A 26,304-nucleotide genomic window follows, 5' to 3' on the forward strand; every position below is an offset into this window, starting at 1 on the left:
TCATTTTTCCATGGTTTTATTGGTAAATATCCAACAATAAAATTCCATTTACTTGTGACTAGATTAAATACTTGTGACTAGTAAGATCATTGCTTTTGAAGTAAAACACCAACAGCCAACAAGAAGAATGAAAACTATATCGAGAATCATTTTGATTGTATAAAACATATATCATGTTTTGTCCAAGAGATCTAAGAGATTCTGTTCTAAAAGACTACTAAACATACCTTACAGGATTGTTGCGAATTACAACGTTGCAAGCAGACATTAGGTCAATCTATAGTAGCTACACATGCAGTTCTATATTCTATATAAAAATGTATCATAAACTGTAACATATTGTGTTATGATTATTCACATATATTACTATTAGTGTAAGCCCACGAATAATTGAGCTTCCTCCAAACATTTGTTTGTTTAAAAAATACCAGCAAGACAATCGAATATATTTCCAGAAAGGAAAGGTTTTTTGATAAAGATTATAATGATCGAGCAATGTCAAAACATAGTAAAAAGTGAGCCTTATAAAAGTATTTGTCTGCAAATAATAGTAAAACGATTGAAAATATTCAAATTCATCCGCACGATGCCTTGGCGCGCGTCACCAATTTCATTGTCTATATTTGTGTGTTGTTTCCGGCCTCGACTAGCTCGGCGTCGGTGCCGGCGACGACTGCGGGGCTTCCGGCGGTGATCTTCACCCCCTTTGCCTCCTCGTAGTACATGGGAGGGATGCCGTGTGTCTCATAAGTGGGTGGGGCGATGCCGATAGTGAAAATCGCTGTAACGAAAGTGCAGTTAAATAAACTTCTCATTTAGAATGTTCAATATTATAACTTCTAATATTGAAATGTTCGAATTTTGAAAATGTCAATATTAACTTCTTATTTTGAAAAATTCCATTTTAACTTACAATTTTGAATTTTTCAATATTTACTTCTTATATTGGCATGTGTAAATAATACATGAATTTAACTACATGAATATAATTCATCCATAATACTGAACAATTTTTACATATTTTCCTCAAAGAATATAGTGATGCCTTTTAACGTTTAAATATAAGGCTTTTTCCGAATTCGCAGATATTTGGCCAAACTTCCCACTTCGGCTTTGTGTTTGCCAATAACCACCGAATTATTTCCTAAAATACATTTCCAATAAGTTTGTATTTACGCATGCGCGCGTGCGTCAATGCAGAAGTTAACTTCCTAAATATTAAACTTAACGCTGCATTACACAACATACACTGCACCACGTGACCTACCATCCTGTAGAGGGGGCTTCTCACACTCCTTGGCGATCTTCATCTTCTTGTTCAGGCGGCGCTTGCAGCAGCAGCAGACGATCAGGGACACGACGAGCACGAGCGCGATGAAACCGACGCCGGCGCCGAGCAGGATGGGAACCAGGTACTCCTTAATGCGGACTTCCTGCACGTGTACTTCGTGCTGAATGGCTTCCTGCACGTGGTGATCGATGGCAGCGGCTTCCGGTGCCGGTGCGTCTTCAGTGTGGGCTGTGGATTTGACTGCCATGATCTTTTCCGGGGTGGCGGACTTTACTTGAGGTTTTTCGGCGATGGCGGCCAGTTTGACGTCGGTTGCTGCTATGTAGGGAGTAGAATAATGCTTTTGTAAGAACAGTGTATGTAAATGATTAATTAAATCTATTCTAGTATTACACCACTGTAGCTTTGAATGATAACACTAACTGTGGATACCTTGATGACAATCTGAATAAATCAAAGGTAGACGGTCCCTTTGTACGATTCACCAATTATTAACATTGCCACCGCGCTAAATTACTGTGATATAAACGACTGCACGTTTAAACTAGTTAGGGTTTAATTTTTAACATAATAAAAGGAAACAAGATCACACTAAATGATCGATGTTTAAATATACATTTTGGTTGAAAGTCAATGGTCGTTAGTAATTGATGTCCTTAGGCGTGTGACGTCACTTACGCAGAGCGTCCACGTTTTCCACGGAAGTGTCCGCAGTGGAGGCGGCCGGGGAGGCGGTGTCAGGTCGGACTTCCGGTACTGCAATATGGTTGTCATAACCCACCGTTAAAAAGTATGTAAACGCTGAGATATTTATCTTTGAATTCGTATCACGATCAAAACATAAACGCCTGTTCATTTTAATTATGATATATATATAACATTACTTTGGAATAAATAATGATATATTTGTGTGTCAAAGTATATTTATTTTTGTTTGAGATTTTCAAACAATTAACGAAGTATCAACATCAAATAGATGTGACCTTGCACGGTTCTATATTCGTGTTAAATATATCAGCGATTAACATTAAACAACTATAGATCGAACTGATTTCTTATACAATCTTCACCTTTTTACTCAATAGTATAAGAAAAGTTCTAACTTTTTAAATAGTGAAATGGCGGGTAAAAAGGTATGTCAGACTCAAATAATTCCCTACATCATCCTGCCGCGGATTTTTCAGGGTTTGATTTTTAATATTTGTAATACCAACATTTTTTTACCAATAATTATAGCTCATTTGGTAAAGCACTGGACTTATAAAACAAGGATCATCAAAGTATTTATTCGGCCAATATCTCTATCGTGGTACAGATATAAACGTTTTCTTATTGACTGACATAAGTATGTGAACCATTTACTGTTTACCCAGCCTTTTCAGGAATAATGTTACAATGTTAACTGACCCGCGTTCTTCGACGAAATACTTCTGAAGTAAACGGCGAAATAAATGCAAAGAAACAAAGAAAACCTATTAAATATAGCGACTCTAGCCTACCGTTAGCCTCTCTGAGGTCGCACATGCTCTTGACCGTCTGCGCAGTCTCCAGGAGCATGTCACGTGCCAAACTGACGTCGTTCTTTTGGCCGCACTTCTGCAGCGCATCCGAGATGCACTTGAAAATTGCGTCCTCCGATCTGGAACAAACAATATAATTCAAACTTAATAAAATATGATTAATCAAACGCTGGTTATTTTAATCTTTTTTTACGGCCTAAAATCTGAATATGTCAGCATCTTGAAAGCTTCGGTAGATGAAACACGCTATTTTAATTGATATCAATTTTAATAGTTAATTGATTAATAATTTTAATACATTGATTGTATATTTTAATTAATTTATTTTAATAAATATATAGAATTGAGAAATACAATGGCATGTACCTTACAGTCATGAATACATCTTATCGACTAGGTACGTTTGAACGCTATAGACCTACTTACGCGCAAAGGAGTCTGGACTTGTCCTCGTTGAACGGTTCAAAGGCGGACATGACGTCAGGCACGTCAATTCCATTATCCTTGAGGCACGTCTTCACGGCGGACTCGAGCTGCACTATGCACGACTCCTGGTTCACTACAAGAATGTTTGACATTAAACATTATGTATTTATGTATTTATTTATTAATGTAAAAATAAAGTTAGAAAATCCGACGGTCCTTTAACTACGAACGTGCCTACGATTAGTCTTAAACTTTATATCAAACACTCGACCAATGAAAATCAAAGCTTGAATACAAGACAACTTTAAATTGGTCGATGCTTTAAGTTATGGGCATGGTCTTAACTTAGTCGTGCAATAAAAAGTTCCTTTCCAACTTAATGTTTAGACCCGAACCGGAAGTACGCCGAGTATTAAATGAATGAAGTTCTGTCAAATACATATGTAATGTTTCAACATACTAAAGACCTCGCTTTCGAAAGTATTCGCTACAGCTTACGTATGTAGATTATTTTAATTCTCCAAAGACTATCGGTCACTGTATATGGAATACGTAAACTTTAACTTGTCTATCTATGGAGCCATTTTGTATAACATTGTAGCAATTAAGTGAAACAATAATACTTAACTACCAGGTAGAGAGTATAATGAGATCTGTTATAGTTAGGACTCGTTGGTAACGTTTAACAATAGCTTAATTAAAACAAACGTGTTGTATAATTCTGCATTGATGAGTATACGATATAACACAATGAGACAAATCATTCATTTAATTACAACGTACTTAATGACGCAAAACAAATCCATTAAAACGACCACTAGTCGTTCTTGATTGATGAGATAGAATACGCAATATATGAAATTAAACTGTAATCACTAGTTAACTCACGATTTACATACTAGTTCATTGCATCACCATGACATTCGCTTTGCAAATTGACGAAATAAGTTCATATTATTGGCATTTAATGCGCTTGTCGTCAAGGATGAATGTTTTCAAAAAAATAAGAAAGCAAAAAGAAACAAAAACTTGGGGGGAAAATTGTAAAAAATGTCAACACCACACATTCAAAGCAATCAAAGCCATTGAAATACAACTGGCAAGGTGCGTTTAACAAAAGCGTGTTTCTATCATACAGATGAGCATCGTTCTGGTTATAATGGTCCTTATGCATGTACGTAAGTGTCTTCTAAGGTAAGCCTGTGCAGTCCGCACATGCTTTATATAGACGACACTTTATGCACATAAAATAAACCCCATTTTCCCAGAACGAGGCTCATTTTATCAGCATATCAAGATGGGAACTGTTCCTATCTTATTTCAGATTAATCAGAGCCCGAACGTTTATTGATCCCAGTGCCGGTTCCCATTTTCGTCCCGAAGTGTCCATGTCAGCCTGCCCCCAAATACTGGTTCCCCACACTGGGAAGTGTCGTACCTGATAAGCCTGTGCGGAGTTCACAGGAGGGACGACACTTAACGCACTTGCATTAACCCCCGTTTTCCCGTATTGAGGCTCAATTATGCGTTTCGACTGCAGACACTTCAGTATACAGAATGATGATATTATCGCTTCAAGTGTGGCTCAACAATACCAATTATAACTTTGACCAGATACTAAATAACACATCTCTCACTTCCTACCCTAAAATTGTATTTAGCTGCGAGTCTTGAGCTGCGAGGTAATAGTAAATGGCTAAAGCGTATCAACATAAGCCTTTGATGCAAACGAACTATTAAATATCGCAGCTTTACTTCCGTCAAGTTAAAATGTAAAGGTGTGTATAATATATATGACACAACGAATTATCTTTCCTTTCTGAAATGAAATGAAAATATCTTTTGCATAAATATGTATAAAAAAAAATTAGTTTAAGTTGCAATACCGCGAATGTTTCGTTTCTAATTGTATTATAATAACTGACAATCGCCATAAAAATATATTTCGTAAATACATATTCAAACTTTTCTTCGTGACAGAGGACAATATCTCTTTTAAAAGGTGGAGGTCAATGTAAAAAATTCTTTGAGGTAATATTTACAAACGACCAACATTTGAAACATTTTGAAATGCTTTTGGGCCCTTTCAAGAGTAGTGGAAAAGTACATTTTAGCAGATAATAGATACAAACTAAAGTCTTTAATGCTTTCGGCGCTTTGATGTTCATGCTATTAGCGGCTATTACGCCAGTGTGCTTCACCGCGCGTTACAAAGATGTTCGTGTCCCAGCTGTGATTGATATGAAATTTCTGTTGACAGTTTACAACAAAACAATGACACACTCGAACACTGCACGCATACTGACAGTCACAACGCACATTGTTCTCTCTTTCCATCGTTGTGTATTATATTCAAAAAGCAACGTTTCAGAGTAAATTAAAGGGGCCTTTTCACGTTTTGGTAAATTGACAAAATTGAAAAAAGTTGTTTCAGAGATTCGCAAATTTTCGTTTTAGTTATGATATGTGTGAGGAAACAGTTATACTGAACATTTACTATGCTCTAATATAGCCAATATATGCATCTTTTGACGATTTAAAAACCTAAAAATTATAAAGCGTTGCAACGCGAACCGATTGAATAATTTGGAGAGTTCTGTTGTTGTCGTTTATTAAATTTTGTGAAACTACGAAGATTGCTTATTTAAAGTATTAAACACGTCTGTCATACATACTTGGCAGGATAGCCGAGCGGTGTAATTGTTTTTTACTCCAGGACTACAGGGGTCACTGGTTTAGCCCTGCTGAGGTTACTTTTTTTTATTCTTGATTTTTTTACTGGACCTTTTTATATCCCATGTTTACATTTATCAATATAAAGCATTTAATGACAAACTTCAAAACATGCCAAAATTTGTGAAAAGGCCCCTTTAAAGGGATCTTTTCACGGTTTGGTAAATTGACAAAATTGAAAAAAGTTGTTTCAGATTCGCAAATTTTCGTTTTAGTTATGATATTTGTGAGGAAACCGTATTACTGAACATTTACCATAGTCCAATATAGCCATTATATGTATCTTTTGACGATTTGAAAACCTAAAAATTATAAAGCGTTGCAACGCGAAACGATTGAATAATTTGGAGAGTTCTGTTTTTGTCGTTTAAATTTACGAAACTACGAAGATTGCTTATATAAAGTATAAAATACCTACGCCGTGTATGCTCGGCGGAATAGCCGAGAGGGCTAATGCGTTTTTACTTCAGACTAACACCAGGACTCCGGGGGTCACTGGTTCGAGCCCTGATACCGGCTACTTTTTTTTCCTTGTTTTAATTTATTCTCGATTTTTTATGGAGCTTTTAAGATCCAATGTTTACATTTATCAATATAAAGCATTTAATGACAAACTTCAAAATATGCCAAAATCTGTGAAAAGGCCCCTTTAACTTCTCTTGCTTCACGCACTCACATGTAGCTTTTATTGACAAATGTGTACTGGTAAATGTAAATTAAACTATAACGCTTCAATTCATAGGTAAATATATATGTGTATGGAATAGTTTTTAAAAATAAAATACTGGTAACTTGTTTTAAGTTTTTATATTGCATTCCAATCTTCCAAAACCTTGCACAACCCAGAGAGGATGCAATAACAAAATTAAAGTTGAATGTACTTTGCCTAAAATACCATCCCAAAAACTATATAGTCATTATAAATACGTTGGGTAAAGCATACGAAATGTCGCATTTTCTTTCAGCTTTATATATGTTTATATGTTGCCAACCAATATAGCCTGTGCAGGTATGAAAGAACATTTTAAAAAGGGGTTTAATTCATGTGCATAAAGTGTCGCCCAAGATAAGCCTATGCAGTCCGCTAAGGCTTATCAGGACGACACTTTCCGCCTAAACTGGATCGTGAACAAGAAAGGTCTTCCTTAAAACAAAAAAACATAAAAGCGAAAGGTGTCGTCCCTGATAAGCCTGTGCGGATTGCACAGGCTAATCTGGGACTACACTTAAACAAAAACATTAAATCCCATCTCGAATCATTAACAATCTTTGGATCCTAAGTCTGCTCTCATCGTGTATGCTTTCAGATCTGATACTGTATCCTGTAATGGTAATAAATAATATGTACAGTCGGCCCCAAGACCAACAACCGTTGCGCAATATAAGCGTCAAATGAGGCGCGCTATGGACAAAGGCGTATAATGCATGTTCTCAAGTGTCGTGCTAGATAAGCTTATGCAGTCACCACAGGATAATCAGGGACGTCACTTTCCGCTTTTATGGAATTTTTCGTTTAATGGAAGTCTGGGCCGACACTTTATGCACATGGATGAAACCCCGTTTTCCCAGAGTGAAACTCAAATATAGACTGAGTGCTATTGATTTGCAAACGACTGAAAAACATTAATGCCATTTACGGTACAGTAATGAGATACCAGTTCACCTACATGTATTGGGAGGAGCTTGTTCCATGATCAGGTCCGGCATCTCGACGGGCATTTGCGGAAGCTCGACGTCCTGGAAGCCGTCAGTAGACGTCTCCTGGAAAGCCTCGCTATCGGGGCCACCACCAAAGTGCGGATAAACGCCTTGAAATCCGTCGGCTTGGAACATGCTGTCCTGCGGTTTTGGCTCAGGAATAGTCGGGAATTTGTCGTCTTTCTTGCTTAAGGCTTCGTACGGAGTCTGCTCCTGAGATGCGGACTGGTCGGGCGTCTGCGTGTATTTCATCACTGGGGCCGCTTCCTGCGTGGGCGCGTTCTGTATGTTGGTGTTGAACTCCCGCAGCTTGGCCAGAGGGATGATGGTGGTCCTCGTTGAGAGAACTATCCTTGGTATGATGCGGCGCATGGGTGAGGCATTCATGATCATGGGTGGTGTATTCATGTTCATGTTCATCAAATTGTACATGGGCGGGGCGGGGAGTGAAGGGCGTGTCACGAACGGGAACGGTGACTGGGGGTTGAATGGGCGGCGAATGAGGCTTATGAAACGTCCGCCGTTCAGTGGCGGCTGCTTTACCGGATGTGGCATTGGTGGGGTGGAATGACTAGGGAACCTTAGGAACGCGATCCTTGGTTGTGGCTGCTGCTGCTGTTGCTGCTCTTGTCGTCGCTGCTCCATCATGTTCCTGTGAATATTGTACATGTGGAACATGCGCGACATCGGCGGAGGACCCTGTGGCATATGGGGCATCATCCTCATTTCCGGTTCTGGTTGATCACGCTGTTGCTGTGGCATGAAATACTGCTGCTGCTGCTGTTGATTACGATTCCTCATGTCAATGAGAAGCATAGCTCGGCGGCGCGCCATGTCCTTCTGTGCTCGGTGCACCATCGCCTGGCGCATCATGGATGCCATGTTCATCATGCGCTCGTGGTTATGCACGGGCGGCATCTGTGGCTCCTGTTGGCGTTCTGGTTGCTGTTGGGGTATCCGAGGAACCATTGGACCCATGTTGTTGATAGCTGTTGGAAGAAAATAAAAAGTTTAACAATATTACATAGCATTCCATGTAAATTAACCTTATATCAATACATTTGAATTGAAAATGTTTCATTTATTGGCAATTAATTTATAATAGTGTTACAAAAACAAGAGCAAAAAAAAAGATGGCAAGAAGACACTATATTACGGAAGCATTTTTCCCTTTGGTCGATGTAACCCGGGCAACAGACCGGGATCTTGAAGTACCGGAAGACAGGTTCCCGGATGTAGCTCATACATATTGGGCCCATTGGTCTGGAAAAAAAAGATTGAGAGTGAACATGGGAAACAAGATCTCGTGGACATTGATTGATTAAGAACATATTTATTGAGAGGCTATTAGCGATCGCCATGTGTTCAACAAGTAGATGGTATGTTCTTGTTCAATGCCTACGACTATGGTGAAGCAGACTTAAGGTTTAAGTTTAAATCCGTGCGTTTAATTCTACTCAATGGAATCTAAGTTACAAAGCGTTTTTATTGGTCAATGCATTTAACGTTGAGGGCCAAGTTTGATATTGAGAACTTAAGTTGTTGTGAATGGCTATAAATGATCTTCATATATAACACTTTCTATAAACATAAGATGTGCCGAGTTATGCGAAAAATGGGTCTTATGTCATATGCGGCAAGCCCAGCTAAAGACCATCCTGCGCAGCTTGTATAGCATCCCTTGGAATCCAAAATCTGTCTGCATATGTGCTCAGACACTGAAATACTTATATAGCGCCTTATGTCCTTCAATTTCAGCGACGATATACTGGTGACATACTGACAAAATATTTCTGGCTCACACCTTCTTGGGGCGATAGATTGATAAAATGTCTTAAATACACATGTCTGTTGTTGGTTGAGTAGTGTAAATAATAGACACGAGCCTTTATTATAATCCAGCGTTACCGGGGAGCAAACCTGTTTGCTTACAATACGAAACGCTTGGTATGTTAGGTCTTCCAGTTACTTTACCATCGAAATAGACATTTGTCTTACTTGTTAAACTTTACTAAGAAAAGATAAGTATTGCTTTCATGAAAATCAGAATAGCGGGCAAAAAATACATATCATTAAATGAACAATGTTCAAAATTAGGGCTGCACTCAACAGCTACCAACCTGACGGCATCAAGAAAAAGATCATGAAAACAAGGTGATTACCAATACCAAACTTAAATAGATTTTAGTCACTAAATTTCCAGTAAATGATAATTTGGATTAACTAATAAATGCAATTTAGTTTTAGTTTGTTATCGCTTTAGTAAGTAAGGAAGAGTTTATTGCGTTTGGATATCCGCGACAAGTGTGAGTCCAAGGCGCCTTTTTTATGGTTTAAAACGTACTTTTGTTCTTTTTTATATGATCAATTGTCGGGGCATTTTTTGTATTGTTCGGTGTCTTTGAATTTTTTTGTAAAGTACCGAGGCGTGAATTTTTTTGTATTGTGGCCTTTTCGTACTTAAAAAAAATCCGTGTAAGAAGTTTTTCGAAAAAAATGACTGTCATGACGATTTTTCGTATTGTGCTTCGTGTTTAGTTTTGAGTCGCGTGGTTCCTTGTTTGGTCGCATTGGGTAACTAGCTGGTTTTATAATAAGGATTTACTATTTGATGTCTGTAAGTCGATGCATACTTGAATTTTAATTTGTTTGTACACATATTTGCAATTGTATTCCATAGAATTAAGCTGGAATTGGAACTTCGTGTTAAATGTGAGATTTTACGTAAATCAGTGAACTCAATAAATCTAAAGATATATAAAGATAATGTTTTATTAACACACGTTCGTCCGTATTTGCATATATGTTACGACACTTTACGAAACAAAAGTAATTTTGGGGACTCTTTTATTTTAAACATACACTATCAGCTGTGACTTGCATATGTTATGTTAATTTCTTTTTACACAAATGAAATTTAAAAAAGAAAAGAAAAGAAAAAACAATGTCCGTGAAACCCAAAACTAGCCCATTCATTCCTTCGATCAATCATAGACACTTTACGCCGATACACCAATCGTATACATATATAAATGAGCCGTGCTCTGTGAAAAGGGGGTTTAATCCATGTACGTCAAGTGTCCTCCCAGATAAACCTGTGAAGTCCGCACAGGCTTATCAGGGACGACACCTTCCGCCTAAACTGGATTTCGTTAAGAAGAGTCTTTCTTGAAACGAAAATTTCAATAAAAGCGGAAAGTGTCGTCCCTGTTTAGCCTGCACAGGCTAATCTGGGGCGACACTTAACGCACATGCATTCGATCCCCTTTTCACAAAGCACGACCCAATTGGTTATGAAGTCTGTTAAATTACAAAGTATCGTCCTCGATGCAAAATATGGTGCGCTTCTGGTTTTGTACACGTTGTTAAACGATTAAGCCAATTTGAAGAATCTGCACAGTGCATAGGTTTTCTTGATTAAGATACATTACCTGTTATGGTGTTTGCATCGCCTAAAATATTATATACATGATATCACGTAGTAAATAACATTTCATTTCGTTTCTTCAATTATGAATAAAATATTTGTATGAGTAAATGTATAGTTATGCGCAACAATATTGTATAAAGGGTTAAAATCGGTGTCCTAAAACAATCTCATTGTAAGCGCAAGGACGCGCAAACATGGAAAACATAGTACATTAACTTATGGTTAATTTAATAGCAGGCAGTGTCATTTATAAACATTAATGGAGGTACATGCATATCTTCATTTATTTCAAATGCGGCGACAAAAAAAAACAAAGTAGGTTATGCTATTTGGCTACCATAAAATCATACAGACCAAAAAGCAGAATAATTTATATTTTCGTTCGTATTTTAACCCAGAATAGTCGACAGCATTGTAGCATACAACGATATACTTTTTGACAATTATGAGTTTGACGGATCGGTTGTTTTGACGGGCCTTGTTACATGCCACATTAATATTCACCATAATATCTCGTGTGTACCATTAATAGTGACATCTTTATTCTTCTAGATTCGTAGCCCTTTCTTTGTTCGACATTTATAAGTGATCATCGATAATTGTTGCCAAAGAAACCGCGTGAATAGACAATAGGTGTCATAATATTGTACTCGACAACTTCCTTAGACACAATGACTGTTGTTTGTGCGCGTATTTAACAATAAGGTGCCACAGCAAATTGTCGATTTTATTGCAAATTGTTGCACAACAACTTACTATACATAGTAGATAGCAGGGTTTAATATGTTTTACTGTTAAGTTTATAACATTGGTGAAAGATGAACGCTTAAAAGTCTTAATTTTCATAAAATGAGTATGTCCAAGATAAAGCCAGCATGGGATATCGGTCTTCTCCATACCATATGTTTCGGCAAACCTGCAGGCTTCTTAGAAACGATATCCGCGAACCATAAATGAAGGGCAAATGATATAATATATCAAGTGCAAACAGCTCGCGACCAAGATGGCATGTCATCTTTTAGCATGAATAAAGACAGTATCATTTTTAGCAAACAAATGCATGTTCTGAAGTGCAACTGGCAGATTTATATTCGTGTCATTAAACATGCATTTGCAATTTCCATGAATTCACACAATTAAGAAGTGTGTTTTTAACAAAAGTAAAGGCATGCTTATGTTTCAACATGAAGCCTTCCATTTAAATCAGCCACGTCTTTGGCAGCCTGTAGAGGAACGATAGAACAAAGGATCAGCATGAAACTCACCCCATGAATGACCGCACAACTTGCATCCCTGGCGTGCGCCTGTCGCATGGGTACTGCACGATACGGGTCATGAAGAAAGGCCTACGAGCCAGAGTAAAGCATTTCTTCTCCGTTGCACTTGGGGGACTCAACCCACCGAACGGCTCGACTGATTGCATTTGGTCCCATCTCGGCTCTAGCCGCAGAGGCTGTTGTTGCTGCCGTTGATTTGCGACGAAAGGGTGCAGGAAAGGCAACGGCGTCTGGCGTTGCGGCAAAGGGAATTGTTGCCTGAAAGAGGGTGTTTTCGTTTTTAGTCATAGCTGTGTCAAGAACGTTGGGGATAATTGCAAAAACTGGAGAGAATGTTGTTTGTTTCGTCTAGTGTTACTCCTGTAGGCAAACGAAGTAAATTACTGAAATGAAATTACATACAACAGGTGTATTCAGACAATACTTATATACATAATAAGTTTACGTTTAACCGTTGTTATTTGCTGCAGCATAACTTTTCCATTTACTAGTATATTTCGAATGGATAACTTCTATGACAAATACCTCTCTGTAAATTACCAGTGAGTCATATCGGACTTGCGCAAATCAAATAATTGGTGGCCTTATCGTCACCCGTTTGGCAGGAAACATTCAACATTATCATATCCTATAAATTGTGTTGTTCTTGTATGTTTTTTGGTTACTTTTTAAACTTAATTGCTATTTTACCCAAATCAAAATAAGAACAATATTCTGCCAAGTTCTTGTATTAATCACATTTCAAATGCGCATATGAAAGTTCGGACTATTTTCATAGTATTAATGAAATAAATGTGTTCTGTGCTTATTGATTTATCTAGTCCTTGCACATTACAGTTTATGAAAGTTATCTTCAATCAAAACATGGTTGACCCATACATGAACTCGGTAAAGGGTAAATCTACAATTATTTTGATGTTGGATGTAAATAGCCAACATATCTTGTCGACAAGACCTTTGTCTAACAGCCCCATGCAGTGGTATACATGATTTCAAGGACAATGTTTGACATTGTTAAAGTATTGCTAACACGTACAATGAGCTTTTAATTCGTTTGTTTTAACAAGAAAGCATTTCCATTAGAGTAATGTTGGTTGGACATTTGCATTGCTCTCGTAACGTTACCGCATCTAGCAAAGTACTTTAGGCTGTTTTACAACCACAAGCACGTGTTCCAGCGATGTCAGGGCTGAGTATACGTGTTGACTGTCGTTATTTGTTTTGACAATGGCTTTAATAAATAACACGTATATGACAGTTTGACTTGTCCTTACCGGTTGTCATAAAATGCAGAGGATATATTCGGCAATCGTATGTCTGTGTGTTTTGCAGTATTACGAAGAGAAGAACCCTGCTTGCATGCAAATGTAAATGAATGGCTCGTTTTTATAAGCTACGATCAAAGAAAATAACAGACTGCTAGAAAGTCTAAGTGAATGGCACGGGCATGGCATGAACGAGGTTGTGCAACAATTCTGAATACTATAGTCAAAACATGTAGAATGCATTGGTTAAATATTATAATGCTTAATTGTTCACACTGAAAGAAGCTGAACTTGGATCTCTAGTAACATCTGTTGTCAGTAGTTGAAGATGTTTTCCACAATTTTCGATTTAAATTCTGCAAATAACGAAGGAATGAACCTTTCACTCAAAAAATCATGAATGTTGACTTTTGCTGATAAACAACGATCACCGTTTTGTAGGAATATCGTGTGGTTGACCTGTAAGCTTTGTCCATGAGAATAATGGATGCCATTTTAATTCCAATTAACGGTAAATACGCATCTAGGACACCGTGTTTGAAAACTTAATTTAAATTGACAAGTAGAAATGAAATAAAATATGTTAATTTATACAGAATATGAAGTATACAACTTAGTTGAATATTCAACTTAGTGTCTGTGTTTTCTTTTGATGCTAACTGTAATTAAGCTGCTATTTTACCGACTTTTAACAGTTTGGTTTCTTCTGATTTTTCCCCGTTTGGAAAATCACAATCGTTTGTGCATTTCTCTTTTTTAAAGGAACTCGTCCATAGTCTTGTTAAATCGACGATTTTCCAAATTATTGTCATAGCTTTTAAAAAACGCATTCATTATAACTAAACAACAAAATTAACCCTCCTTACCAAACGAAAATGTTTACAATAGTGTTTCATTAATCCATTTATGCCTACCGTTTATAAAAAAGACCTTGGCAAACAGCGTAGACCCAGATGAGACGCCGCACGATGCGGCGTCTCATCTGGTCTGCGCTGTTTGCTTAAAGGAATTTCCGTAATAAATATTCTAAATATAGAAATAAGTATACTAGACATCCCTAATTTTGTAAATAAATTGATCAAATTTTGAAGGATGGGAGAATCCACTAGGCATAAATGGGTTAATGTGTACCGGTATTCGTAAATCGAAATCGGTGAAATGATAATAGCGTTTGTAACGCGTGTCCTCCATAATTTGGAAATACGTATAGAAGTATGATAACGTTTACAATTTGCTCATATAATGCCAGTGGGTGTGCGATATATTTTGCTTCCAGAGGGTCTGGAGTTGAATCCCGTGGAAGACAGTTTTGTTGTTCAACTTTTTACTTGCTGTTGTAATAAGTCTATTCTTACTACTATAGGTTTTTAGTTAACATTTTTGATGACATGTTTCAAAAATACGAAAATCCGTGCACAAGTCCCTTTAAAGAATGTAAAATATGTTATCATTTTTGTATTTTCCCGTTAATTATCATCTTTGTTTCATATGCGTGTATCGAGGAATGAAAAGCTACATACATGTTATGTGGTTTGAAGTATATACATGTATAATGACATGTATACTAAAAGAGTACACATTAACAACAAGTATTTTACTGGTAAGCACGCAAATCCGCGATGTAAAAATGCATCTCTTTAGTGTAAAAAATTGGTGAGTTCACATACTGTACAGAAAATACTTGTATGTATTACCTTGACAATTTGACATGCAGTTCGCGTGTTACCAGAATTAAATACCTCTGGTAACACTTACAATTTTCACATTAATTCGCGAAGATCGCTCTTCTTATGAGATATACGGGGTCGATCGAAAAGATTACACAAAAATCTGCGCATTTTTATTTTTTCAAGTTATATCAATTATTTTTTTTTATGTATATTGACTTATAACAGGTAAATTTAATAATTATCATTAAAATCACAAATATTATAGCTAAACCAAACACAAGAACAACATTTATTTCAGCAAAAAAGCGTACAATAAAGCTTGCAGCCTACAATAAAGAAATATAAACTAACTTTAATAATATAAATAATACTTTAATAATATAAATAAAAAAATAATAACATAACCACATTCACTATATCAACATAACTGTACACTATCTGTCCTAATGTTAACGTTGGCGTCAACAGAATACCTTATGGTCGCCAACTCTTGCAAATTTGCTAGTCGAAATCACCAGACGGATATGTTGAACACAATTCAACAGTCAATAGTCTCGTGAACACGTTGCTTTTAAATAAAGATCAGTGCGCAACTCGGCATTTTATATAATTATCATGATAATTGAAAAGTTTTTTTACGTTACATATTTACGTCTATTTTTAGAGAGGCTTTTTGAAATCAAGAAAGGATAATCAGATATCAAGAAATCGCTTGTATGATATCAATAAATGATTTCCTGATATCAATCAGTTGAATTTTAGTTCAAAATATATTAAATACTCCTCAAAATATGGAATTCTTGACATCAGCAAATTATACCGATTTCTTGATATCACGACATGATTTCCTTATATAAAACGATTTCTTGATATCGAACAAAGCATTTTTTTTTATTATAAAAATGTATATCGTGATATCTGGAAATGCAAACAAAAATAGTTAAATGTCGCCAAATAGTCGATAAGGTATACAGCCAATCCTGCGTTATTATCACTCGGTTTTCGCATTCATTCAATTAACGATCTATTTTAATGAATTAATACATTAAACTCGTCGTTTGTGTATTGACAAAAGACGACAGTCGACGTAATGTAAACCATTTTGTCACATGACTAAGTTCTGCCTAAGGCTACTTATTATTTGTCAATAAAAAGTGTTTATGTCAGTCACGCTATGGTTAATGAGTATAATCGGAAATGTGAATGATAATAACCCATTTATGCCTAGTTGACTCTCCCATCCTTCTAAATTGGATCAATTTATTTCTAAAATTAGGGATGTCTAGTATATTTATTTCTATATTTAGAATATTTCTTACAGAAATTCTTTAAAGCAAACAGCGCAGACCCAGATGAGACGCCGCATCATGCGGCGTCTCATCTGGGTCTACGCTGTTTGCCAAGGCCTTTTTTCTGGACGCTAGGCATACATGGGTTAAATATTGTTATACCGTTTCTCTATTTGCTGGATGTAGATTTGGCTTAGAGGGGAGAGGGAAGAATAGTGCTGGAATCAAACGGCATCGCTAATGAGGCCCTCAATACATGAACTTCATTTTTGTATAAAAATATTATTCCAGTGTTTACATAACTTATACTAGTATCATTTGTATTTTACCGCGATGTTGTCCGTTTATATTTGTAACTGTAAACATGTTTTACTAAAGTTTTTTTCCTAACTTTTCACACCGTTTACTCAAATGGTAAATAATTAATGTAACGTCATTAAATGCAACTGCCGACAAATAAAACACGCATTCCCGAAATTTTACTACCAATAACACGTGTATGTTTTATACAATTACGAACATAGAGGAAGTATTTACTTTATTACCAGGAGAAGATCGAGAACTTGCATGTGCTTTCGATTTGTTAGCTATTATAGCTAACATTCAACATTGATCAATGTAGTTCACTTCATGTGTATCAACTAACTGTGTGTATCGAACGATTTAGCCGTTCTTGTTTTCCTCTCAACTGCTTTCCGACCAGATACTCTCGTCGTACCAACGTTTATGTCATTTATGGATATACTTATTTTCATAGTTTACTTCATATTTTTCTACACGTATTTATAGTTTTTTTGCCATTATTTTTTTTCTTTAAATTCCTTGCACGAGTTCAACCGCTACTTTAACTTTCCCCATTGACCATACAGCCGACCCCGTCCACGACTCCTGGGCAGCGGTTATATCTTCATTTATCAATCACATTAATATTATAACTGATACAAAGGTCGGGACGAAATCATAAAATTTAGTTTACATCGCGAGGACTCAGAAAGTCATTATAATGTATTAGCCGGCCGATAAAACTATATAGGGACATTGTTGTTGATGTGCTAAATAGTTTGGAAAGAACTGTTTAAATATAACCTTACAATAACATCGCCAACGCATCGTATGCAGTTATAATTTGAGTACGTTTGCTAGACATAATAATTCGTTTAAATGCATGCCTTCTTTTGTCCATAAATGTTGCATTTAACTGAAAAATACGCCTTGTATTCCTACACCAACCAAAAGTCTTTGATAATTCATGTCTTAGTTTAAATTATGGACATACATAAAATATTTATTGCATAACACAGCTATTAAAATGTTCGTGCATACGCACCCATCTCGACAGGTAGAGCGTCCAGTCTGAATATGATCTCATCAACCTGTCAAGAACTGTAATAACGTTGCACACCTTGAATATCAAGCGATTTTATATGCGTAACATTTCATCGTTTAAACATTTATGTTTTAATTGACTTCAGGTGTGGTTTTGTGTCAACTTGGTCGTGAAATTGCAGAGTATAGCAGTCATTGCACTGCAATCTCGAGAAAAGAAGATTAAAAAAAAGATAATGGCTACGAGAGTTACTAAAACAAACGGTTTTGGGACAAATGAAGGCCTTACATAAAATGACTAACTGATCACAAAATTAACGGTGTGCAGCGCATTAATGAACACATAATAACTTTAAAAAAATCTCGAAGAAAAGGAAGATATACGACGGACGTATGCCGTCTGTTGACAGTCACTTGTCATATTTGCGTACGAAAGTAGTCGCTAATTAATGTGTTTCCCCAATATAACAATACTTTCATTATTAAAACCGGTTCTCTGAAGCTTTAAGATTACACTTGCATCGCGGTAATAACTACAAACAAAGTGTCACTTTAGTGCCTGTGGATCTTTTTTAATGGGTATTTTATTATTATTTAAGAACATACGAATTATACTGTTCTTTTCTCCAATACAAAGCGCAACACGGACGATATGTCTTTACTTTATGCATTATTTGTATGTAACAAGAAATGATATCAGGTCGACACGCTTGTATTTAGTTTTTTTGCGATCTAAGAAGTAATCGACGCCATATGACCACATAGAACACTTTCGTAAATCAACAAAATAAACGGATAATTTTGTATTTCAATGCCCCTTATGGCTATTACCTTTCCTGAAAGCGCTCATTTCGATTAAATCCAAACTGAGCACTGCAAGAGGCTACAACTATTCCGAAAATAAGCAATGTTATCTTCGCCATGTTTGAAGTTAGTATATCATCACAAAACAAAAGCGTACGACAGACACACAGCACATAAAATGAAGTGATGTACGAAGTGACGACAAGACGTTAACGTTACACTGCTCAAAAACGTAACGTCACCATCTTAGGACACGTTGCTCTTAGAAATTTATTTGGTAGAGAACACTTGTATAAAGCATTTATTTCAATAACTGTTAATCGACGTGTAAACACAAATGTAGTTGTATTGAATGATTAACTTTTTAAATAAAAAAGTGTTTATACATTTGTGTTAATAGCAAAGTTTATGCATGATTGCAATTTCCGGTGACATTACTAGTCGGTCTTTTCTTTGCCGAAAAGTATATTTGACGTTAGTGCCTAAGGCATAATCACGCGCTCTAAGCCATCAATCGAACGTAGAAAAAAGTCCATCAAATTGTGGTTTGGAAATTTTCACTGCTTTCAACATAAATGATTTAAAGGGACGTTCATGCATCTAGTTGATTACATGGCAGTGCACTTTAACATAAAAAAAGGTATTAAATATGCTGATTGCTTAACAAAAAATGTACGGTATGTCTCGATTTTATTACCAAGATCATGAAGATGCATACTATTTTTGTATTAGTGTTACATTTAAACATTTTAAGGGTGCGGCCAAATTACTATCTGTAGGATTGCAACCATTGTATATAATTTAACACGAGGTCGTAATGTGCTATATAAACCCCGCTACGAAGTAAGTGTATAGACGTCTATAGTAGATTTACAATTAATACACGTCAGTATTTGTCCAAAAGAAAACAAATTGTCTGACAAAATCTTCTGACGTTCCTCAACGAACAATATCAAAATTTGCATGCATAGTTCATTGTGACATGACGTGTAAACTGAGAAAATCTATAACATGCTAGAATAATAAATTTTTCGACGCAGATCTGCTACACATTTCAACGCAAAACATTACATCTTGCAAGTTTAGCTTTGTATTGTATGCAAGATAAGCATGCGTACTTTTTATCATGCAATGTTAAACCAGTGACATTTACTAATGTGTTCGTATAGGTCGCTGGTTAAACGTTGTCAATTTTCACTTAGAATTTTAAACTTGATAATTACAACTAGCTTATCAAAACTAAATGCAGCCTTCTGTTTATAGTTTCCTTTAAAATTGCTTGCGTGTTTTTGGCCTGCTAGATGAAAACATGGTTTCGTAAAATTGCAGGATATGCACGTGTTTGTGCCGTTAGCGTTATTGTCTAGTTAAGCGTTTCGTTTACAGTTTTTTGCTCCGAAATATCGTCAACAAAATGTTAATATTTATTTATTTATTTTATCATTTCTAATATATAACCTTGTTATCTAAATAAGCTAGGACAGACGAAAACTGAAAACAGCAACAGCAGACTGCCAAAAAAATGCCACAAATCAGTGGCTTGTAGCCTCGACCCATTTCGACCCCAAGTTGTATCGTCCTCAGAATTTGTTTTGTAAATGAAAACATCGTAATAAAACCAGCGTAATCTTAAAATAAATAAATAACATAATAAAAGGCTCATCGAAGAACAATAAAAAACTTATTTGTTTGTGAAAATCTTACATCATTTTGTGGGTCGAAATGTGTTCGGATCGAAGTGTCTGAGTGAAAAGCTGGACTTGAGAGAGTTGACAAGATGATTGCTATGTTTTTTATTTTCATAGTAGTAGTTTTCTTTTCGTATCTGCCCAGTTATTCATCAAGAATTTCACGAACCGTAAGTGTGTGCAGGCAAAGAAACATATTATACAAAAGGCGCGTTTGACTAAAATGGTGACAAATTTTCTTATTAACAACATTCGGATAAACACATTCGGATGTTGATTTATATTTTAGGCATTTTCAAACAAACCGACTCTTATATGCCATTTTAAAATAGAAAAATAAATTATATATATAAATTGTAAAACAAATATAATATGATAGATACATTTTACTTGAAATGTATGGTCTTGCCAATATAATAAAATACATATTCATTAGATTTAATCATTTTACTTAATTGTTTATAAGCTACTAGAAGAAACCATATAATTCTGAATTTGTCAAATGTTTTCTATCTTTCTGCCAACTCATTACTTTTGATGTAATTCTTTAACAGCATTTTCCCCCAAAAAATGAACAATCAGAAAAAATTTAAACCCTAAAACTATAGTTCCCACATACAAAGACCTATAGATAACACAGATTGGAAACTCTCGTCTTCGCGATAGCGAAATGCGATAATATCTAACGGCGGACGCGGGTCACATGACATCGATTTTGGAGATACCGGTGTACCTGTAGATTCTTCCCTGTTTCAGCTTCTGTCGGCCATTTTGTTTTAAAGCAATCAATTATGGGCAAAGTCGGTCGCCGCAAACAGACATATTGAATATTTTTTTTTGTAACTAAAATAAGTTTTTATTTTCTGTGTGGATAATGCTTCAGGTTTTGGTAGTTATTATTCTTATGTAATATTAATTTATCGGAATTTGAAAGAGTACAATGGATTTGTTCATTTTCGATAATTTTTGAAAAATTCAAAGGCCCAAACGATTTTTTTCAAAAACTTCTTCATTTCTCATCACAGATTGATTAAGCATACATGCCATACGTCCCGGATCGTCCGGGACAGTCCCGGAAATGCATACACTGTCCCGCAGTCCCGGAAATTTGTCAAATGTCCCGGATTTCAGTAAAACCTGTATGTTCCTTATCTTAGCATGAAAATCTGTACTTGCCACTGATATTGCGTCATCTCCAAAGCAATGCCTGTCCAATTAGGCAAAAACACTACGTGTCAAAATCGATCAATTAACATAATAGGGGGTCCTATTATCTTGTCGATTGTCTCGTAATCACAGTCAAACAAAAGGGGTTAATTCGTTGTGAATTGGCTTGCTCAAATTTGATGGCTGTGTAGTTTTAACGGATTACGCGATGCACATTCATGAATAAATCCAGTTTCACCCGGATTTTCGCGGTGTCAGATTCATTCACACTCATATTGCGACAAACAACACGCCTTTACGCTCAGCGCATACAATGTAAGTTGTAACAGTTTGACGACGTAGGTTACACCACGCACGCCACCCATGACAACGTCTGAATTCATCACCCATGTTACACGCAGTCCACGTTTTAAGTGTATACAGTGACTGAAAATTAAATTAGCACTGAACTATCTCATGTTTATATACGTGTGCTCTTTTCAAACACGCAAAACAAGTGGCTTGTATCTAGTAATGGATGTAGAAATGTTTAATTTGTCAATTGTTTAAGCAATTTACGATGTTAATTATAATTTATTCTTCTTGTTTATAAATAACGTTTTTTTGTGCATTGATCTTAAATGGATGTTAAGTTACATAAGTAATTTAACTTATTGGATATCGCGAAAAAATGCGTACCACAAATACATGTATGACTTCATATATCGCTATTTGTATACATGTCCCGGAAAATCGGCAAATGTCCCGGATAATTTAGCACAATGTCCCTGAATCGGTCTGAAAATTTATGGCATGTATGGATTAAGTAAGATGTTTATGCTATGTGAGATGTTAATCTAGGTATCATTTATAAAAAGTAGACGAAAATAAGGCATTTTAAAGGATTTTGCCTTTGTACAATTTTATACTGTTATTTCATTCAATCATGTTCACACCTGTCACCAAAGTGGTTTGTTTCTTTTTTTAAAACTTTTCTATTTCTCATCCCAAATCGTTGAAGTATGATTTTTATGCTAGGAGAGATGTTAATCTAAGTATAAATTACAAAAACATAGAAGAAAATGTTCAATTTAAAGGATTTGGCCTTATACAATGTTGGTACAATTTTAAGCTCTTTTCCTCTGTTGTACACGATTGCTGTCAAACGTGTTTTTGTTCTTTTTGATAAACTTTTTCATTTTTCATCCCAAATAGATAAAGTCAGATTTTTATGCTTGATGATATGTTTATCTAGGTTTGAATTAAACAAACTGGAGGAAAATGTTCATTTTATAGGATTTTGGCCTTGTACAAAGTTGGTACAATTTTTAGTTCCTATACCCTATTGTACACACCTATCGTCAAACGTGCTTTAGTTCATTGTGAAAACCTTTGTCATTTTTCATACAAACATAACATCTCCTTCAGTTCGCTAATTGATCCGACAATTAACACGCGCGTGAAATGTTGTTGTTTTTTTTCGCGAAATCCTAGTCCATGACACTTAGAGCTTTTATTAATTACCAATAGAAAAAAAACTTGGTTACAAACAAAACTTTAATAACCTATAACTCATGAATAAGATCTAAATAAAAAATAGAGAATCAAAAAATTGAAAAAATCCACAGAATCAATATTGAAATAAGACTAACTGAAACCGTTTTTGGATTGAACGATCATAGCATTTATTATACTGTAATGTTGTTTTTATCAGAGACCTAGATCTATGTGTCCACATATATCTATCTGTTTTGAAATAATATTGTTTTATAAGGTTTTAAATGTTTGAATTAAAAATGTATACAAGAAAATTTTATCAGCAAAAGCCTTTCAAATAAATTATTCAACGGCATTCTCGCCGCGATTTGGAAATTCTTATAGCGCTATTACTTCAACAATCGCGGCATTATAAATTCTTATTTTAGGTTAATATAATCGAGATTTTGTAAAAGCATAATTACTAATGTTCCTATGAAACTTTATTTTATAAAAATCCGATCATTATTGACCAAGTTACAGCCGCCTTTCTATCGCGCCGTTACATTTTCGCATAACTTTGCTCGATAATAGTAGCCGTTGCAACTGGACACGTCGCTATCTTATCGCAGTCGTGATACATCGGCTATCTTCGGACTCCTCCGATTGATTTATGGAATAAATCGTCTGCTGATCCAAAGTGTTCTTATCAGTTTCTCGACCACGTGACCCCGCCGCGAGATAGCCCGATAAGGCGCGAAGTTTCCAATCTGTGTATTCTATAGGTCTTTGCCATATAGAATTGTCTCAATACAAAAGTTTTCTATAAATATTGATTTCATTCCTTCATATGTTTCAATGGTGTGAGGGAATGGCTGAATCTTTAGGGAAATAGCATGTTATTATAAAGAAAAATTTATTATATGAATTTGTTATCCACATGGAAGCTGCATTATGTAAATTATACATACTATCTCCTCTGCCTAACCTACATTTTTACTCAAGGGAACTTGGGTCACATACATGCTTATTGTATGTTTACATTTTTAGCTTGGAGGATATTTAATCTCGCTGACTCCTGAAGAGCTCAACCTTCGACAGCAAGTGAAGGACATGAAGGCAGAGCAGGGCGCCATCAGCATGTCTGAGGAGTTTGCCAGATACATGAAGCTCGAAAGAAAAATTGAAAAACTTGTGGAGCAAGTTAAAAAAATGGGTATAACTTACACTGTTTGGATTTATGTTATTTTAACAAATGGTTTTTATGCCCCCTTTCGAAGAAAAGGGGGCATAGAGTGAACAGGCTGTCTGTCCGTCCGTCTTTCCGTCACACTTTGCGTTTGGGTTTCGAAAAAAGCTCATAACTTCTATGTCCCTTGTGAGATAACCTTCATATTTGGTATGCATGTGTTTATGGACAAGGCCTTTCCATACGCACAAAACTTTTTACCCCTGTGACCTTGACCTTAAACTTAGGGTCCGCGTTTAGGTTTCGAAATGTGCGTTTAGGTTTTGAAAAATGCTCATAACTTCTATGTCCCTTGAGATAAAGCCTTCATATTTGGTATGCATGTGTATTTGGACAAGGCCTTTCCATGCGCACACAATTTTTTACCCTGTGACTTTGACCTTGAACTTAGGGTCCGCGTTTAGGTTTCGAAATTTGCGTAAGTTTCGAAAAATGCTCATAACTTCTATGTCCCTTGAAATAAAGCCTTCATATTTAGTATGCATGTGTATATGGACAAGGCCTTTCCATACGCACACATTTTTTGACCCCTATGACCTTAACCTTTAACTTAGGGTCCGCGTTTAGGTTTCGAAATCTGCCTTTAGGTTTTGAAAAATGCTATAACTTCTATCAGATTGTTTATAGGGGGCATATGTCATCCTACGGTGACAGCTCTTGTTTTACAATATTATTATGCTGTTCATATCCAATATAAGACTGTTACTAATGTTTCAATTTATAGTCATTTTTTATAATACAATTTTAATATACAATTTAAATTGTAATAATGAAAACAATGATAATAAATTAATAGCATGTTTGCCTATCATATTAATTCTTATATGCACTACATAGTTTTAAAAGTGAAACATATATTTTGCAACAATGTGCGTCTGAAGAATACAAAGTTTCTATTTATTGACTTACAGATTGGGATCAATTGTGTGTACATTGTTTGTTTTCAGGATCATCCAGGTCGCAGAAACTGACAGTGTTTTCCATGGCTTTCAAAGTTCTCATTAACATACTCCATGTAAGTTCAACAGTTACTGATTCATGTAAACAAAGTTTGTATCTCAATACAAAATTTGAATGTGAAGGTATACAGTTCAGTTTGACGTCACTACATCGCCCATATTTAGAACCCAACAATCAGTTTTGTACATGTGTTTTTTTTTATTGAACAGGATTCAATACCTGCAGTAAAGATAATCAGACAAATATTGGTATTTTGGTGTTAGAATTTGTTAGAGTTTTGGTATTTAACACTGTAGCGTTTAACACTGAAGTATTAAAGACTGTAAAATATAATTATGTTTTTAACAGACAACTGTTGGTTGTTGAGAGTTGTACTTCTGTAGTTGAATTAACAAAATTAAACACAATATTCTGTTTATAAAAGATGATGGCAATATGGCATTAAATGTAGTAAATTGAAATAATAATGAAAGCTTTTACTAGTATGTAACCCATTGTGTTAGGTCTTATTCCTCCTGCTGTGTCAGCCTGTGAAAGTCAGTAGGAGCCTTGCATCTGGAAAATGGGGCTTAATGCATGTGTATATAGTGTCGTCGCAGAAAAGCCTGTGCAGTCTGCACAGGCTCATCACGGATGACACAGCCCACTGTTTTTGTATTTTCTGTTTTTAGGAAGTCTCTTCTAAGCCAAAGTCAAATTAATGCGGAAAGTGTTATCCCTGATTAGCCTGTGGGAATCTGTGTTAATCTGGGTCGACAGTGTACGCATATGCATGAAACCTGATTTTCAATTCTGAGAGACATTGCAGCAGTCTCCAGGCTAACCTCAGACTTAACAGCACTGCAGGACTGTAAAATTCATTCCACCCACCCTGGCTCAAATCAGTATTAAACTTTTGCTTCAGGCAAATGTGATATCTGAAGTACTTGCCCTACAATGCAAACCTGTTTTCAGATCTATTTATGTCTTTATATGCAGCAGGTTCTTATCTAGAAGAAAAACATAAGACTCTGTTAAGCTTACTATATACATGTAATGCCTTTAAAACTTGTTTGT

General features: G+C 35.8%; 2 protein-coding genes across 4 annotated transcripts in view; one reads left to right on the top strand and one right to left on the bottom strand.

The window, feature by feature from the left end:
- On the bottom strand, window positions 1-20,454 carry LOC127850447 (uncharacterized). 3 transcript variants are annotated; one of them, XM_052383477.1, is made up of 9 exons: window positions 20,434-20,454; window positions 12,364-12,633; window positions 8,825-8,931; window positions 7,638-8,657; window positions 3,238-3,370; window positions 2,791-2,930; window positions 1,970-2,047; window positions 1,268-1,609; window positions 1-781 (listed from the first exon to the last, which is right to left on the bottom strand). In XM_052383477.1, the coding sequence occupies exons 1-9, from the start codon at window positions 20,436-20,438 to the stop codon at window positions 618-620; spliced, it is 2,259 nt and encodes a 752-aa protein (XP_052239437.1). In that variant the 5' UTR covers window positions 20,439-20,454; the 3' UTR covers window positions 1-617. The 3 variants fall into 3 exon arrangements, with proteins under 3 accessions (XP_052239437.1, XP_052239436.1, XP_052239435.1); XM_052383476.1 differs by lacking the exon at window positions 20,434-20,454 and adding an exon at window positions 18,757-18,896 and having other exon boundaries at window positions 1,268-1,606; XM_052383475.1 differs by lacking the exon at window positions 20,434-20,454 and adding an exon at window positions 18,757-18,896.
- The window catches only part of LOC127850448 (guided entry of tail-anchored proteins factor 1-like), an 11,937-nt gene continuing 5,933 nt past the window's right edge, over window positions 20,301-26,304 (top strand). The window contains exons 1-3 of the mRNA XM_052383478.1: window positions 20,301-20,587; window positions 24,090-24,255; window positions 25,236-25,303. Of these exons, the coding sequence (XP_052239438.1) occupies window positions 20,507-20,587; window positions 24,090-24,255; window positions 25,236-25,303 (315 nt within the window). The 5' untranslated portion in view covers window positions 20,301-20,506. The remainder of the gene's footprint in view (window positions 20,588-24,089; window positions 24,256-25,235; window positions 25,304-26,304) is intronic.

This window comes from Dreissena polymorpha, chromosome 11, assembly GCF_020536995.1.
Source record: "Dreissena polymorpha isolate Duluth1 chromosome 11, UMN_Dpol_1.0, whole genome shotgun sequence".
Lineage (NCBI taxonomy): Eukaryota > Metazoa > Mollusca > Bivalvia > Myida > Dreissenidae > Dreissena > Dreissena polymorpha.